Genomic DNA, 17,023 nt, shown 5'->3' with positions numbered 1-17,023 from the left:
TCACTGCTATCACCTTCAGGGTTGCTCTCGCACAGACATAAATTAGACCGAACTCTGATCTAATAAGCAGACTCAAAATAGATGGCACTCATAGACCGAATATGGCTTTATTTTAGTATTGAATTATAAATGTTATCTATAATTGTCAACACATGGAAAAAGTAATAACTAGGCAAATTAAAATGCATTCAATAAGGAAAAGCCTTGTTATTTATAATTAAGTGCTTTACCTATCCCAACATTCTAACCTCTTTACTTGTCTAGCTACATAAACCTTTCACAATGCTACGGAGTAAGAACATTACTATTTAGGAAGGGTGCACATACCTTGCCCAATTTCATTCTGTTGCTAAAAAGTAGAAACAATTCTGTTCACGTTCCTGCCCTCCAGAGAGTATTGGATAGGAACACAAGGCATAGTGAAGGGGATGGATGAGTGGATTGCTTTTAACACAATCGTCAATCTTACTTAAAATCTGAACCAACTCTTCACTTCGTTTGGGAAATTCAAAGTACGGAAATATCGCTGGGACCTAACTGTAGAACATCATTTATTGGTTGTATATATGATGGTTGGAATAGACATTGAAGTATCTCTTCCTCCCTTCCTTTTTGCAGAGTTTTCTTAGTGAATGCAGGGTCGCCCGTCGTTCAAAAAGCACATTTAGATATTTGATAAAAAGTAATATAAAGTATTTCCTGGAGTGCATCAGCTCCTCCTCAGCACCAGTGTGTGAGTGGTGTGAGTGGCAGTGAGTATTGGGGAGTAACAGAGCACGCTGGGAGAAAAGCTTCTTTCTGTAAAATACTACTTAGTAACGGCCATTCTTTTTCTTACTGTATGGCAGAGTAGATTAGATTATTTTAAGTTACAACTTAAAAACACAATGTGGAGGTAAAAAGTACAATTTAGCAATATTTCTTCCCAGTTTGAATTAACATTCCAGAGAAGGGTAATGTCTATGATTCAATTTCTTAACTTTCCTCTCCTTTTGGCAAGATCTTTTGGATAAAACATAAATCAAGGACCGACCCTTTGAGGTTTTAATAGTCTTCAGAGGAGGAAGACTATGTCTGTACCCTTGAACTCCGGTTAAAAATAACCACATGTAACACAAACATCTCATCTTTGGCATAAGCTAGCACTAAAGAGGATGTGGTCCTGACTTATTTCTAGTATTTGTATTTGGACAGCTTTTTCAAATACCCAGAGGTCTGTCAAATAGGAGGGTGGGTTGCTGCCGAGTTGTTCCATGGGTAAAACGGCCAAAGGAAGTTTCTATGAAGCAGACCCGTCACTGGCCCCCAGAGACCCCCCAGTAGTGAGGTGTGGGATGGAGATTGAAAAGTTGGGGAGACTACCCACAATCCTTCTCTCTCAGTGACAGATGTTCCTATCCACCGTCTCCACATCCCTAGTACCTACCTGGAAATATTTAGTGATGTTTTCCAGACCTGACAAAATTCCATACGGAGCAGGGTAAACGCCAGTGAGGTTCAGAGACAGAAGAGCATCGCCAATAGTATCCAGGTCATTCAGCAAGACACCCACGCACTCATCATCACAGGCTTGAAGAGAAAACGGGCAGAGGACAAAAGCTGATGGGAATAGCCTTTGATGGCTGAGCTACACAAGTCAGTGTGCTCTAAAGGGAACACACTCACCTGGGCTCCATGCACCTCACAACACACACCACACAAACCTCATTCTCACTCCAGCCACCAGGGGAGCCGCAATTCCCAAATGGTGACTGGGACTCAGCAAAGCCACACCCTCACGGCGTGGGAGCCACAGTGACTCAGTTTCCACCTGGAATCTATTCCAGCTCGTTAAGACACTAGAGTAGAAGCTTGCTTGTTTTGGTGTCCTTGAGAGGCGTGAGAAAGTTCTGATTGAGCCCATGGGAAAGAGTGTGTTATCTAACTAACAAGCTGTTTGCAGCTAGCAGGACTCACGTGATCGTGAGCCTGCCTTCCTCTCTAATTCCAGGACAAAACTGATTATGTTGCTCTTTGTTCTGCTTTGCCTCTGGCCTGAATAGGTTCTAAATTAAACTCGGGGCTGCTCGGCATCGACCGGACAGCCCTCTATCCTCTCTGTTCCTGTCTCTGTTTCTTTTGTCTGTCATTTCTCAGTCCTAGTACCCCATTTCAGGTACCCTAGCTGACTCGTTGGAGCAGACTCCAACATCAAGGCCACAAAGGAAGAGCTGAGCCTCAAAGTGGCCTAGGCATCATGCCTTCACACCACTTCAACCTTCTGAGTGCCATCACTCATCCTGAAGTAGGCCTGGCAGAACTGTGACCTTTGAAGCCAGCCTGGACTGCATCACAAGCCCCTGCCCCTACCACAATCAAAGCCGTCTCGGCTGATTTGCGCACAACCAAAGGTTCGGTTCAGCAGATTCAGCAGCAGTGGGCATCAAGGAAGCATGAAAAAGTGTGAGGCACAGAGGGCCTTGTGGTAACCCACTGATGCCGTGGGTGTCACAGCCAGGTCAGCAGGCACAAGCCAGCTTTAGACGCACAGGAGAATCACCTACAAACACAGTCGCTCTCCATCAAGATGTGTCTCGGCAGGCACTCCTCACAGCGGAGTCCCGTGGCTCCCGGCTTGCAAACGCATTGCCCAGATGCGCGGTCGCAGTCGCTATGGACAGAGCCTTGAGGGCTACAGTTACACTTCTGGCAGCTGCCACCTGCTGCTCGGGGGTTGCCGTGATAGCCCACAGAGCACCTACAGAACAGAGGACAGCAGGTATGGGCAGAGCAGTCTGCATCAACAGCTCTGCCCCGAAGCAGCAGTACTCTTTACCCAACGCAATGCAGAGCACACACTCGCCTCAGGAGACGCTGCTATGGTATACCAATGTGCCTCCCTCCCCGTCTTTACAAACACACACATCTGTAGGAACTCCCAGATCGCTATCATAACTCCATCCCTCCCGTATGATATGAAGGGGGCAGCTGTCCTTATTTGCTTCCTTGGGACAGTTCACCAGGGTACCTTTCACAGTACTGTCCCTCATAGCCAGGGATGCAGGCATTGCACCGGAAACCACTGTCACCTTCCAAGACACAAGCAGGGCTGAAACTGAAAGGAAAAAAAAATTTTTTTTATAGAGAATTTCAGATATTAGCTTCAAATCTTTCTTAAAATATTCATTCATCATCATCACTGTTCTAAACGTTAAGTGATTGCAGATGGTTAAATATGCCGCTAGAGCAGATATCTAGACCAAAAGGGAACGGAGCCTGCCGGCAATGGTGGAGGACTCCAGCATCTGAAGGGGCATCTGCTGCCCAAGAAAGCTTTCCAAAACCAAAGGGGGTCCTGTTCTGAGAGAGGAGCTGCCGTACTCGTGAGATAACAGTTGATAGAGCGTGGAAAACAGGAAGACCGGGTGTTGCTGGTCAGGACAGTTCCACAGGCCGCGGTGATGCGCAGAGGACAGACAGGTCACAGAAAAGCAGTACGCGGAAACACGGCTGGCCATCACCCGGCAGATGTCACGGGCAGACCAGCAGGGGTAAACTAATAGATGCAGCTACCCAGGGGGAGCTTTTGGCTGGTAGTCCCTCTTTTGCCCTCCATGTGATGAACCCTCCGGCGCCACCTGGAGGCTGAGGGGGTAACTGCAAGCTGGACACATGACCCAAGGGGAAATCAGGTCCTTGCAGGGAGTAAGCGGGCATTCACAGCGGGAGTTACCAGCCCTGCACCACCTCTAGCCTCTGTCTCCTTAAACAACGAGGCAGGCCTCAAGGAGATACAAATAGGTTGAAGACGAAGCAAGCGATCCGTGTGTTCATTCTCATGCCTCACAGATCATGACTGAGGGCTGGGGGCCGGGTAACCTTTGCCGATTGAAGAAATACAGGGAAATACGCAGAGTGGACGGTGAAATGGCCACGCACACACTCCTCTGGGCGCACATAGCCAGATGTGGGATACACATACGGAAGTTACCTTTTCCAGAACGGTGCCGCAATGTTACCTACTCAGCAGCACGGGCAGCCCCCCGGCCACCACATAAGTTATCACAGCTGCCATCTGAACGCCGTGTGTCTTTTCTCAGTGCATGCATGCTTCACTCTAGGCACACGCATACACAAACAACCCCTGTTCCCTTACGCTGAATTCGAACTGGGTTGATTACACAGCTGCACACATAGCTGGGAGCCAAAATCCCCCAAAGTCCCATTTTAAAATTGGCTCCATCCCAGAGCTCAAGCCCAACATGATGCTTTCCTTTTGAGGAGATCCTGCTCAACACCCTGAGGCGCTGTGTTCTTCTTTAACATCGGCTCCTATCTCCACAGGGACCTCAACAGAGAGAGAGGTAGTACTCGGGGACCCTGGGAATGGAAAGCCACCGTGAAAGGCTGGCCAGCACAGGCTTACCTGAAAGGGGGTCGGTGCGGACACGTACATGGGGTGCAGTCTCCAGGCAACCCGATCACCTTCCCATAGTAGCCAGGGGCACACATCTCACAGTGGTCACCAGCCGTGTGGTCGCGGCAGTTCTGAAGGCCCACATTTCAGGGGAGAAGAGGAGCAATGGGAAACAGTCAGACACGGGTCTCACCAGGCAACAGCCACATAATTCACACCGGCTAGGTGTTCTCAGTGCTTAGGAAGATGGGGCATTCTCCTTATATCTCCTAGAACTCTGGAGGCTTTGAGAAATCTGTGGCTTTCAGTCACTGTAAGACCTCACAAGCCTAGAAACTGCTAATACATTCTCCCGGGGGGGGGGGGGAGAGGGGGGAGAGACAGACACAGGACCCAGAAGCAGTCAGGACTGAGATCCTTAAAATGCAGATCTAAAGTAGACGGAGGGTCAAGAGAGCGTCCTTTTTGCCTTCCAGGGATTCGAGTGAGCTGTATGAGAAAAGCTCATGCATTTGGGCGCTTGTCCCCGGTAGTGGAGCTGTTTGCGAGGATGTTACAGAACATGGGGCCCTGCTGGAGACAGCAAGCCACTGGGGGCCTTTGAGAGTTTACAGCCTCGTCCCATTGCGAGCTCACTCTCTGCTTCCTGCGTAAGATGACACGTGATCCCTCAGCTCCCTGCTCTGGCTACCTGTTGCTACGGCTTCTCTGCTGTATGGACTCTCCCCCCCTCTGGAATGGAAAACCAAAATAAACTCCTCCTTCTGTTTCATCACAGCAACAGAAAAGTAACCCACCCAGGGCTCGATATTCACACGCAGGAAGCTGCAGCCAGAGAAGAGAACCAGCAGGTGACTTGGGGAGCAGACCAGTGAGTGAGAAAACCATAGTATTACCAACGGAGTCTTGTAACAACCACATGGACATCAGTTAAAATGTTTTGTCATCAGTTGGACCAGTGACCTTCCTATTTAAAAAGAGTATGTAGATGCATTTCTAAGCTCAGAGTGTGAGTGACTTAAAAAAAAAATCTCTGCTGTTCAGCCCCTCACTGTTTGTGCTCCTGTTAGCCCCTGTGCACGGGGCTCCCCCTATGATGCAGCTGAAGAGGAGAGACAGCAAAGCAGAGAGCCAGTCCCGAGTATCCTCCCCCGCAGCTAGAAATGACAGAGCAAGAAATCGCTGCCAACTACGTATTGTTTAAAAAACTATTTTTACAGTCTTTTCACCTAGAAAACATGTGAGCATTCATTCTCATTTGAAAATTGCATTCCTGCTTCAGCTGATAAAGATGTGTTTGGTTAGGATTCGCTTGGCCCCTCAAACGGATCTCCGTTTGGAAGGACTAATTGCAGTATCTTCAAAAGTAAGTTGTAGTAAATACTCATGTCTGATGGGAGACGGCATTCTGTAAATATGATTCTCATACTGGTTAATGAATAAAGCACTGTTGGCCAATGGGAAAGGAAGATGGGAGGGACTAGGAGACAGGGAGGAAGGAGGAAGTAGGAAGGAGGAGTCAGCATGAAGAGCCTGGGGAGACCAGACAGAGACCAGACATAGGCCCCATTCCCCGATAAGACGAAAGCACGTGGAAACATTAGATTAACAGAAATGGGTAGAATTAAGACAGAGCTAGCTGATGGGAAACTAGTAACTGTCCAACAGCATTATATCAAATACAGAGTCTCTGTGTGTTAATTGGGGCTGGCGCGGCGGCGGGACCAGACCAGCAGCAGGAGGAAAAACTTTACTCCTTACACATGTCAGCATCAAGCAACACACAGACAGGACCAGGTACTAGATATGGAGATGGGATGGAAGCAGCTCCAGGGTTTCTCGCTGTTGATGGTCAAACCCAGCATGAAGCACTTCCCCTAACAGACCATGGAGTCGAGCTCCTGGGGGCTGCCAGCCTACCCTATGGAATGCGCTCCCCCAGAGAGTGGCAGGGAATCAAGGAACCCTTACTGAGGTTTCCCGGTGATGTGGGGAAGAGATTCCAGTGTCTTCTAGACTGAGATGGTGGCAGCCACTTGGCAAGGACCTGCTGGTTCCTGACCCTCTTTGAAGTCATGCTGACAACCTAGTGCACACTTGGCTCAGTTCCCACACGAGCACCTACCAGACACTGCCCAGTTTCGGGGTCACAGACATCACTGTGGTTGTTGCAGCTGCAGGGTACACAAGGAGCCAGCAGAGGGTGGGGCCCGCGGCCACTACTTTCTGGGAGCTTCCCTCTGTGGTACCCAGGAGCACAGTCCTAAAGGGAGGCAAAGGGGACAGGGAAGTAGATGCTGGTTAAAATCTGGGCACGGGGCAGACATTCCTCAGCCAAGTCAGGGGGCTAACGAGCAAGCAATGTTGAGAAGTGTGACGCCACTATCAGGAAGAAATGCAAATCAAGTCCCCACTAACGGTGGGACACGGTGGCTTAGACCCAGGACCCCAGCGGCTGGGGAAACTGAGGCAGAAGGACTCTGTGACCTTCAGTTCAGCCTAGGCTACAGAGTGAGTGTTAAGCTAGCCTAGGCTTCCGAGTGAAACACTGTCCCAAAACACTCCCGCCAACGGAAACAAGAGCCTCAGCTCTCCACAAAAACCAGGCTTCTGATCATAACCGCAAGCACAGCAAGCATTGGGCGGGGGAGGGAAGTGGGTGCTCGCGCACAGCCGGTACGGAGAAAAGGCAGTGTGCAGAGTCCTCTAAAATTAAAAGGACACTAGCCATGACGGACACGTCTACTTCTGGTAGAGTCAGGAGAACGACACAAATAACTGGGAAAGACACACAGTCTCCTCCTCACAGCACTATCCACAAAAGCAAGCCACGCCCCACAGAGAAATGAACAGGTGAGCAAAGTGAACATGTCCAAGTAACAGCACAGTACACAGTACTCGGCCTCTAAAAGGAAGAAGAAATTCCAGCAAGTCACAAAAGTAGATGCCCTGCAGGGTTCCACTCATACGGGAACTTGGAACAGTGAGAGGCAGACACAGACCGAATAGCTGATAAGGGGCTGGAGTGGGGCAGGGGGCGTCTGCACAGGTGAGGCCTTGGTCTGGTACGAGAAGGAACGTTCTGAAGAACAATTATATCCCCAGGACGAATGCACTCGATGCTGCTGACTTCCACACTTACAAGTCGGCGGAGACAATAAATCGGAATTTACGTCTATTTAAATACTATCTAACACTCCAAAGGGCACTAAAAAGTGACACTGTTGCTGCCCATGCGTCCGGCTCCCCGTGCAGGACTGCTATGGACTAGCACACTTCGTCTGAAGCCGAGAGACAGATGCGATCCCCAGGCTCCCTACCTGGCAGGAGAATCCAGTGGCGCCAGGAGGGCAGACGCAGTGCTCTAACGCGGATGCGGCCTCTCCAGCAGAGGGCAGCTCTCCAGCCTTCCGGCCAACCTCCATGGAAATATTGGCAATCCTGAGCCACCGTTGTGAGAAGTGGGAGAAGAGACATCCACAAGTGAGGAACGCCTAGAAACACTGCCCACGGCTCGACATTCGAGTCTGTGCTGAGCCTGAGACTCACCCTGCTCACAGTCGCAGTGCATGAGCATGCAGCAGGGTGTGGTCAGAGAAAAGGGCCACAGCCAGCATGTCACAACACCTTCAACACTCGTGGTATACTTCCTCGTGGGCTATTAGGTGGCACTGCCCTTACACACAGCTACGAAAGAAGAAAAGGGAGAGAGAGAGGAAGAAGAAAAAGAGAGGAAAAAGACAGAGAGGGAGAGAGAGGAAGGAAAGAGAGGAAGAGAGGGAGAGAGGAAGGAAGAGAGAGGAAGAGAGGGAGAGAAAAAGGGATAAAGAGAGAGGAAGAAGAAAAAGAGAAGGAGAGAGAGGGAGGAAAGAGAAGAAGAGAGGGAGAGAGAGGAGAAAGGGAGAGGAAAAAAGAAAGAGAGAGAGGAAGAAAGGAAGGAAGGAAGAAAAGAAAGAAAAAGGACAGTGTGCCTTTCAGGGGTCTAAGTGGCTTTTATTTAAAAAAGAGGAAATGTTTTATTTCATCTAAGAGTCCACCATGTTTGACTTCTATTAAGCCCTGTTGCTATGCCAAGTGGATGACCTGTAGTTCACACAACTCCATTATTATACCCGTTCGTCTGGATGGAGTGCCCCCCCAAGCTCAGAGGTCCCTGACAGGGCCCCCATCTGAAGCCATGCCTTTGAGGGGGACGTTTCCTGCCCAGCTCCCCCCACCACTTGCTCTCCACCTCCTGCCTGCCAGGAGGTGAGCAGCTCGAGTCTGATGAAGACAGCCAAGCACAGACTCAAACCTCTTCATCTGAGAATGTGCTGTGTGTGTTGGGGTTGAGATGGGAACTATCCCCCACAGGCTTGGTATCTGAACCCTTGGTCGCCTGCTGGTGGCGCTGACTGGGGAGGGTAGGGAGCTTTCAAAACGACATGAAGTAGCAACGGATATAATGTCATGGTTGGGGGTCACCACAACACGGGGAACTGCATTAAAGGGTGGCAGCATGGGGAGGTTGAGCACCGCCGCTCCAGAGGGTTCCAGTTACCTGCTTTGCTGTAACCCTTGGCCATAAGAGGCCTTGATGAGGAGATATTCAATATTGCTAAGAACAGACATGAAATCAGAGTGCGTAACATGTTCTTCAGACACGGAGTTAAAATACTTCCAAAACTCCTGCGGATGAGAAACATGTCCAGTTAAATTCAGAGTTCAAATCATCACAGACACAGAGCCTTAAAAAAACAGGACGCAACTCTTTCATAAGCATCACACATCAGCCTTGATGAACTGACAGAGATCTGCTGTGACCTGAGGGGCAGGTGGCTTTACGAGGAGAACATGATAAAGTGATGATACACATCTTGGGGCTGGACAGAGCAGAAAGGCATACGATTTCCTCCAGTGACCATTTAAAGCTTAAGGCTTATTTCTGGAAGTTTCCATTTAATACGTCTGGACTTCAGTTGAATTTGAATATCCAAAGCCATGGACCGCAAAGCCACGATGGGCAAGAAATGACTACCTGACTACCGCATGTGAAGCCCACCCCCTGCAGGTTAGAGCCCAGAGCCTTCCCGCTCTGTCATGCATGTGGAACAACCAAACCAACCCCACACGTCACCTCTCTCATCTGTACTTCGTAATCCTGTCTCACTCCATTCTCTGGTGCCGGGGCATCCATGTAAATGACGTGTTTCCTCCCCCGACCTCCTTTGAGGAGAACCTGAGGCTCGTAATTGGATGTGCCGGTTCCGTGTGTAGAGTAGAAAGCCACATTGTATCGCAGTTTCCCACCATAGGCCAAGAGCTGCCAAAGGACAAAGTCCTGTTAACTCTTGTTCTCTGGAAAGCTTGCCATTACTCTAAAGGCATTTACACGTTACAATGTATCCAATTACAAACATGTGGTCTGGGATCAGCCCAAACTGCTCACTAATGGTCTATGAGAGCGAGCCAGGCTATGCTTTCCAGCCATTCCACCAAAGGTGGTATGGGAAGACACCACTGTTGCAAGGACTCTAATTAGTTTCAGGCTCTTTTGAATTAAAATCATCCATATCCACAGGACCACTGGGGGGGGGTTGGATTTCTAAAGTTTCAAGATCAAAGTGAGTCCACCTGGTAGAGAGGATCAGTAACCCTAGCACTCAGGATACTGAGGCAGGAGGATGGAAAATTTGAGGCTAGCCTGGACTAACACACTGAGCCTATACCAGAAAAACCAGATCGATACCGAGATCAGAGAGACTGACAAGAAATGGCTCTGAAAGCCTTCTGTAACCCTTTCACAGGAGGCTGCTGTCTCTGGAGGGGTCCCCAGGGCAGGCCTAGCACTGAGGATTACATTCAGCTGCCACTAGTAACTACAGTATGGACTCCTTGAATTACCGCTTTAGAAAGAAGAAACTGTATAACGTGAATTAAGGAAACTGTAAAAATGTCAAAACTCAAACATTTGAAGATCCAAACCTTTGCAGGGATTTTTACAGTGCTGGTTGTCTCCAGCCTCACTCTGAAGCACGATTAAGTAGCCAGGTCCTTTAGTGGTGGCCAGAGGCAGCCCTCTCTGACCTCTCTCTGGGAGGGCAGTGGGAGAGGCTGATGTGTGCTCACCTGATCCCCCTCAAACTGCTTTGGCAGCCGCCAGTAAAATGGCTCTGCATGGATGTGCTGGCGGACAGCTTCTGCATCCAGCAAGGTGTCAGGGGCCTGGAAATGCACACCTTCAACCGTGCCCTTGAGGTTGCTCTGTGAAACCACAGGCAGGAGGGGCTGATCGGAGGCTAGCGTTACCTAGGCATGGAAAGGAAAAAGACGGGCTTCAGGTCAAGTACCCATAACTCAGTGGGTAACAACGCCTGCTGTGTAGTAAGCATGATGACCCATGATGTACCAGCTCCCATGTAAAACTCAGGATGAGGCTGCTGCATGTGTACACATAACCCCAGCACTACGGGGTAACAGAGAAAGAAGCAGAGCTGTGGCTTGCAGGTTGCCAGCCAACTCCAAGTCTAGTGAAAGACACAGGCTCCGGGGGATAAGACAAGTGGAAAGTAAGGAAGCAGGAATACTCAACACCTCCCTGATGGCTTCTGTACACACATGTGTGTATCCCATCACACACACACGCGCGCACACACATGTGTGCACACACACGCATGCACACAAGCACGCACGCGCGCACACACACACACACACACACGCTTTAAGAACCCAGATTTAATCTATTAGATCCCTCAGTGGCCCCCAGACAAAAGAGATTCATTTTAAGGTCAGAGAGTAAAAGACTTTTCCTTTAGATTGCATGTCTGATCAGGATGACCTGAGACACTTGATTAGGTTCCAGCTATTGTGACCTTGGAGCAACTGTCAATGACAGGAGGTACACCTCGGAGATGTTACAGTTGTTCCTTCCATCCAGGAAGAAGCCTTCCATGGATCAGCTGAAGGCAGGCATTGAAAGCTTTCTGCTGTTTGCGTCACTAAATGGCAGAAGTGCTCTGAACACACACTCTGACTGTGTACCAAGCAAATCACGGTCCTACAATTCCTGATATCTTCGCTCCCTCCCAATGCCCACCTGACTTCTCCCACAGGCAAAAACCCTTTCTACTGTGTGTACAGGACTTACCTGGGCCCTCACATAACCCTCCAACTCTGAGCAGAGCTGTGACAGGCCAAAGCAGAAACAGGGGCTGCAGCCCAGGGGGTTGTCAGTTTGCAAGGCAAAGGTGCCAGCTTGGCACTCACTGCACCGAAGTCCCTGGACATTCTCCTAAAGGTGAAAGCAAAGAGATTAATGCCCGAAAAAGAAGAGATGCGCTTTCACATATACACAGATACAAACGAATAAAACACACTGACCTACAAGCATTGCTAAACCCGACCCTCTGTGGCCACGCCTCTAAGTGAAGTTTGTAACAAACAGCAGAGCTCCCCAAGTATGACTGAGGATCAACACTGGGGTGGAAGGGACCGGAAACAAAATATTCCCTAATGAGAATCTCCAGTGGCTCCCAGTTAACCCTGAGGGCCTCCAGCTGGAGCCCCAGGCTAAGGGAAGACAGTCCAGGCAGGCCCCTGGTGCTCTGACTGACTGGAGAGAGCACTCTTGCTAGCACACATGGAAAGACACAAAATGTGCCTTGGTGACTCTTTGTTCATCACCTCCAGCCCCACACCAACTCTCCAGCATCAGGCTGCCACCCCATCCTCCTTGCAGAGAGGACCAGGGAAGGTGGTAATGACCTCACAGCAAAGCATGATGGGAAAGTCAACAGACACATGTGCGACTCAAAGTGACATTAAATTCTTACCTCGTGGGTGAATAGTATACATCATTTCCCTTTACGTATATGTTATTATATATTATACATAATTATATTTTCTATATTATGTATTACATACATATTTTATATTACATACATATTACACGTTATGTATGTAATATATAATAATAAGCTATCCAAGAGCATAGCTACCAAAGTCCCAAATCTTCCCAAAAGCCCTTAGCTACTTTATTTCAAGAATGAATGGCTGCTCTGTCCGTGAACGCATGCTAGCAAGCCGTGTTCAGAGATGCTCAGTCACCAGACACTTGGAAGGGGTAAAAACTCTAGTCTAAGCATCTTCCACCATCGGCTCAGGAGAGAACACGGAGACTCTGACGTCACACATTAAAGTACGAAACTGTTGGAGGGAGAGTTTGAAACGATTCATCCAGTCACCGGAATCCAACGTCAAGAGGCAGAAGCCCAGGAGGGGGAATGAGGAGGCCAGGGGACAAAAGCAGAGGCTCGAGGGTCCACAGCAAGTACCTTGCAGGAACAGGAGCCACTGTCCTCCGTGCAGCTGCAGAGACCCTGCGCCAGGTCACAGCTGTCTGCCACTGTCCCCCTCGGGTCGCAGTGACAGGGGACACAGTCGGGAAACCTCCTGAACCCCAAGGAGCACTGACGGCAGCTCTGCCCACCAAAACCTTCTTTGCAGTGACACTGGCCAGAGAGGACATCACACTGGGGACCCGTGGAGCCAGTGATGCTGCAGTTGCAAGCCTGAGACAGAGAGAGAGAGAGAGAGAGAGAGAGAGAGAGAGAGAGAGAGAGAGAGAGAGAGAGAGAGGTGAAACAACTAATACAAAGGCAGAAACTACGTCCTCAGAAAGTACACAAACTGAGATACCAGAAAAGGACCATGCGATGTACAGTTCATATAAGCTGACTCTGACTCTGGCCGTTCCTACCCGGAGCCATTCGGCCAGACCAATGGGACAGGAGGTATTACTGCAGGGCACGTGTGTACATTAGGGGCATGTGGACAATGCATGAAAACTGAGCTAGAATTGAATCTAATGGTGCTATCAAGTCAACAGGATGACTTTACAGGCCAAACAATGGCCTCAGTACTCTAAAACCCAAACTACACCTTATTCAATCCTAAGAAAATTATTTACAGAAAACTGTAGCCCTCAAATTCAACGTAATCCGCTAATGAAACTACTTACAACTCCACTGGAAAATAGAATATAGACTAGACTAAAACATTTTTTTAAAGGTAGTATCTATATCTATCAACATCTCTATCTATATATCTACATTTCTATAGATATTATAGGTAGATCAACAGATAAAAATGGATATTGCCTATATATCTACTATAGATAGATATAAATATAAATATTCCCCTTTACATAAACAGATATCTAGGTATTGCCTAGATAGATAGATAGATAGATAGATAGATAGATAGATAGATAGATACAGAAGAAAACCCAAAATAAGGAATTTGAAAGATGTGTTCTCCTGCATTATTCCTGAGCCCGTTATGGGGGTCTCCCTAGCCTAGTGTCCCAGGCTATCCTGTAACTAGGCTCAAACCATCCCCCTGCCTCAGCCTCCCAAGTAACTGGGACTAGGGGTGCGTTACCAGTGCACCAACCTGTACTGGTTTTTAAAGATGAACTATGGACATATTTAACTGCTTAAAATCAAGTCACTGGATTCAAGGAAGTTTGCTCCGAGTATGCTCTCATCCTGGCATGGTGGCGGCACCCACCTGGCATCCCCGCTCCGGGTCCAGGTTCCAGTGTGCCTCCTCACATTCCTCACACTTCAGACCCTGGGTGTGAGGAGGACAGAGGCACTCTCCAGAATCGGGGTCGCAGTTGTTCTGAGTGTGTTCACAGTCACAGGCTAAGATGGAAGAAGCGTCGCAGCACAGTTAGATGTCCGACGGGAGACCGCGCAAAGGGACCCCTCTTTTATCAGTGCTCAGAACCACTGTGTGAAGAGATGCAATCATCCCGAGACCCCTTCCTATCTCCCGACGAAGCTGCCGTCCACGCCCGAGAGGCCCTCGTAGTGGTAGAAGTGGGGCAAACATGCCTTGATGGCCAGAAGAACAGAGCGCTCTAATCCGGTGGTTCTCAACTTGTGGGGTCGTGACCCCTTTGGGGTCAAGCAACCCTTTTACAGTGTTGCCTGTCAGATCTTTACAGTTCATAACAGTAGGAAGTTGCAGTTATGAAGGAGCGATGGACTAATTAACCCGAGGGATTGTACTAAAGGGCGGCGGCATTAGGAAAGTTGAGAACCATGGCTCTAATGTCATCAGGTTCTCATCATCGGCCAACCGGTGTGTTGGGTGTGGCCCTCAGTGCGTACAGGCATTGATGGATGGATGTGGGCTGCAATCAGGGTCTCAAAAACTAAGGCAAAGTTCACACAACGAGTATGTGGGGACCCAGGAGCAAATGCTTGAACCTAAGAACAGAAAGTAACGAATCCTCACAGAACTTTCTCTGACATCAAGGAAGGTCACAGAGAAGGTTTTTTTTTTTTAATGGGGACACGAGGAACTCGAGTGCTTACGTGTGCAGCCACCATCGTGGTACCCATAGAAGCCGTGTGAACACCTGTCACACTTTCCCCCAGCGACGCCTGGTACACAGTAGCACTGGCCGTCCTCTGTGCAGCTGTCTGATGTGGAGCCCTCCGTGCTGCAGTTACAGGACACACAGCCCCGCCCTGTGTCCAGCCCGTAGTAGCCAGGCTGTGTTGCAAGAGGAAGGATCATGGGTTAGTGGCTCACAAGCACACTGCAGTATCCTCCAAGTCACACACACAAGGTGTTCCCATGGAATCATCACCCTGTTTGGAACGTGACTGCCCCTGAGCACGCTGCACGCATGCTCTCTACATGAAAAGGTTCGGAACAGGCTGCAGACTGTCCCAGAGCGAGCTCGTACCCCAGGAATTCAAGTTCCCCTGTACCCAGGTTAAGTGTCAATCACACAACACTGGCAAGCAATCGAATAGCCTGCAATGGTCGGTAAATGTCTTACCAGACACTGGTCACACCGCTGGCCTGTCACTTGAGGTCTGCAGTCACACAGCCCGGTCTCCAGATGGCACACGCCAGAAAGGGAGCCGTTTTCATGACAGTTACAAGCTAGGGCACACAAGACACGTAATGCTCGTTTTTATTACTTTTTTTTTTTTAAAGTATACTATGGTTAGAGCAAAATCCTTTTAATTCCCGAGGGAAAAGGCTTAAACATTCAACATCCAACAGAGCTAGCATACAGACAGTGAGAGCCCAGCCAGTTTGAGAAGCAACCACGGCAGTGGCATGGGACGTTGACCATGGACACAGGACACTTGAGAGCCCGAGACAGGGCTGGGATCGGCTTCTTGGCTAACCCCACCTCACCGAAGAGTCGGTTTTCCTTGGTGTGCGAGGGCGATGCCACAGCTTTGCCTGAGATCCTGAGAAACTGCAACCCTGTTCCCCCATTCCCTGCTGCTCTTTAGAAAGGACGGAATTACTCTTTCGTTCTGTAGCTTGCTCCTAACCCCCAGCCTTTCCTCACCCCCTCCGTCAACACAGAGATACATGTGCTCTATCTATGCACTCTATGGATGTGTTTGAGCCCCGCCCCCCAGCCTCTCCCATTCTCCCACCTGACCCATCCTTCTGAAGGCACATCTGTGTACCACTAGTCCTCCCCTTCCCCATCCTCCCTTCTCCTAGGAGACCCATCAACCTCGTCTCTTACTTTGTCTCCTCCTGGACCCTTTTTTTCCTAACGTGTCACTTTTCAAAGGCTCTAGGACACCATAAATGTTAAAGTCTGTGAGCAGAGGTTTAGTGCTCATCTTCCGGGGGCTTTCTTCAGACTCCCTGAATCTTAAATCCAGGTGTCCATGCCACTGAAGCTCGGATTGGTGGGCCACAGCCGCTGATTTCATCCCCTATAGTGTGCCTACATCCTTCTCTGCACGGCTGGCACCACCCTGTCTCTATGCTGTAATGTAAGACCAACACTTAACTGGAATCATCAAAATACATAAATGGCATTATTATTCATTCATTCGTCTCTTCCTTAAGACTGTGCAAACCAAGATCTGCACGAGGTCAAGCCGGCAGAAACTGCAGCAGGAACCGGGGTGGGGACTCATGACACCGAGGAGCTATTGGTAAGGGATGGCTACTAGCAGGTTAGGGTGCTTCAGAGATACAGCCCCCTTTGCACTGGCTTCGGTACATGGCCCAAATCCATCCGCATAGTACCAGCACTAAACGGACTCTGTGGGTTTAAAAACAGAGTGTGTGAAGTTGTGAGGCCAATGTGGTAAGGAAATGGGAGGATCCGGAGGCGAGGGAGTGCGGCGGATTTGATCAAAGCACTTCGTACGCATGGTCAAAACTCTAGACAATAAAGAGTTTTCTGATCAATACAAATGCTGAGGGCTCCAGCATTAATCAGCCCCAAAGCTGGATGGATCACTTTAGGCATACGAACCGGCTGTCTCAGTGAGTGGTTTTATAGCATCCCTGAGTTCAAGGCTCCAAAAAGAATTTAGCAAATCGGGATCAGGCAGAGCATGGGCAGACCACCAGGGTACACCACCGCCATGCTTTAGGAAACCTCATCCCTGGTCGTGAAGGCCATGTATTCTCTAGACTTCTGAACTGACCTTCAGAGACACAGCTAATGCCAGCTACTGAAGCCACTGTGGAGCACAGAGGGAGGGAGCTGAGTGCCAGGACTACATCTGACCAATGGGAGACCCACCGTCAGTGCACAGGACGCATCCAAGATAAGGTCTCCTCCAGGCTGAGTCCTTTCAA

General features: G+C 49.3%; 1 protein-coding gene across 1 annotated transcript in view; it reads right to left on the bottom strand.

Moving 5' to 3' along the window:
- Lama1 (laminin subunit alpha 1) overlaps nucleotides 1-17,023 on the bottom strand; it is a 115,144-nt gene that overhangs the window by 36,345 nt on the left and 61,776 nt on the right. The window contains exons 20-33 of the mRNA XM_051190903.1: nucleotides 15,234-15,340; nucleotides 14,761-14,941; nucleotides 13,946-14,082; nucleotides 12,709-12,945; nucleotides 11,523-11,666; nucleotides 10,505-10,684; nucleotides 9,513-9,698; nucleotides 8,937-9,064; nucleotides 7,717-7,837; nucleotides 6,522-6,659; nucleotides 4,406-4,527; nucleotides 3,008-3,094; nucleotides 2,544-2,737; nucleotides 1,427-1,569 (exon numbers count right to left, since the gene is read on the bottom strand). Of these exons, the coding sequence (XP_051046860.1) occupies nucleotides 1,427-1,569; nucleotides 2,544-2,737; nucleotides 3,008-3,094; nucleotides 4,406-4,527; nucleotides 6,522-6,659; nucleotides 7,717-7,837; nucleotides 8,937-9,064; nucleotides 9,513-9,698; nucleotides 10,505-10,684; nucleotides 11,523-11,666; nucleotides 12,709-12,945; nucleotides 13,946-14,082; nucleotides 14,761-14,941; nucleotides 15,234-15,340 (2,105 nt within the window). The remainder of the gene's footprint in view (nucleotides 1-1,426; nucleotides 1,570-2,543; nucleotides 2,738-3,007; nucleotides 3,095-4,405; nucleotides 4,528-6,521; nucleotides 6,660-7,716; nucleotides 7,838-8,936; nucleotides 9,065-9,512; nucleotides 9,699-10,504; nucleotides 10,685-11,522; nucleotides 11,667-12,708; nucleotides 12,946-13,945; nucleotides 14,083-14,760; nucleotides 14,942-15,233; nucleotides 15,341-17,023) is intronic.

The sequence above is a fragment of the Phodopus roborovskii genome, unplaced genomic scaffold (assembly GCF_943737965.1).
Source record: "Phodopus roborovskii unplaced genomic scaffold, PHOROB, whole genome shotgun sequence".
Taxonomy (NCBI): Eukaryota; Metazoa; Chordata; class Mammalia; order Rodentia; family Cricetidae; genus Phodopus; species Phodopus roborovskii.
This window is presented reverse-complemented; position numbering and strand designations above follow the sequence as displayed.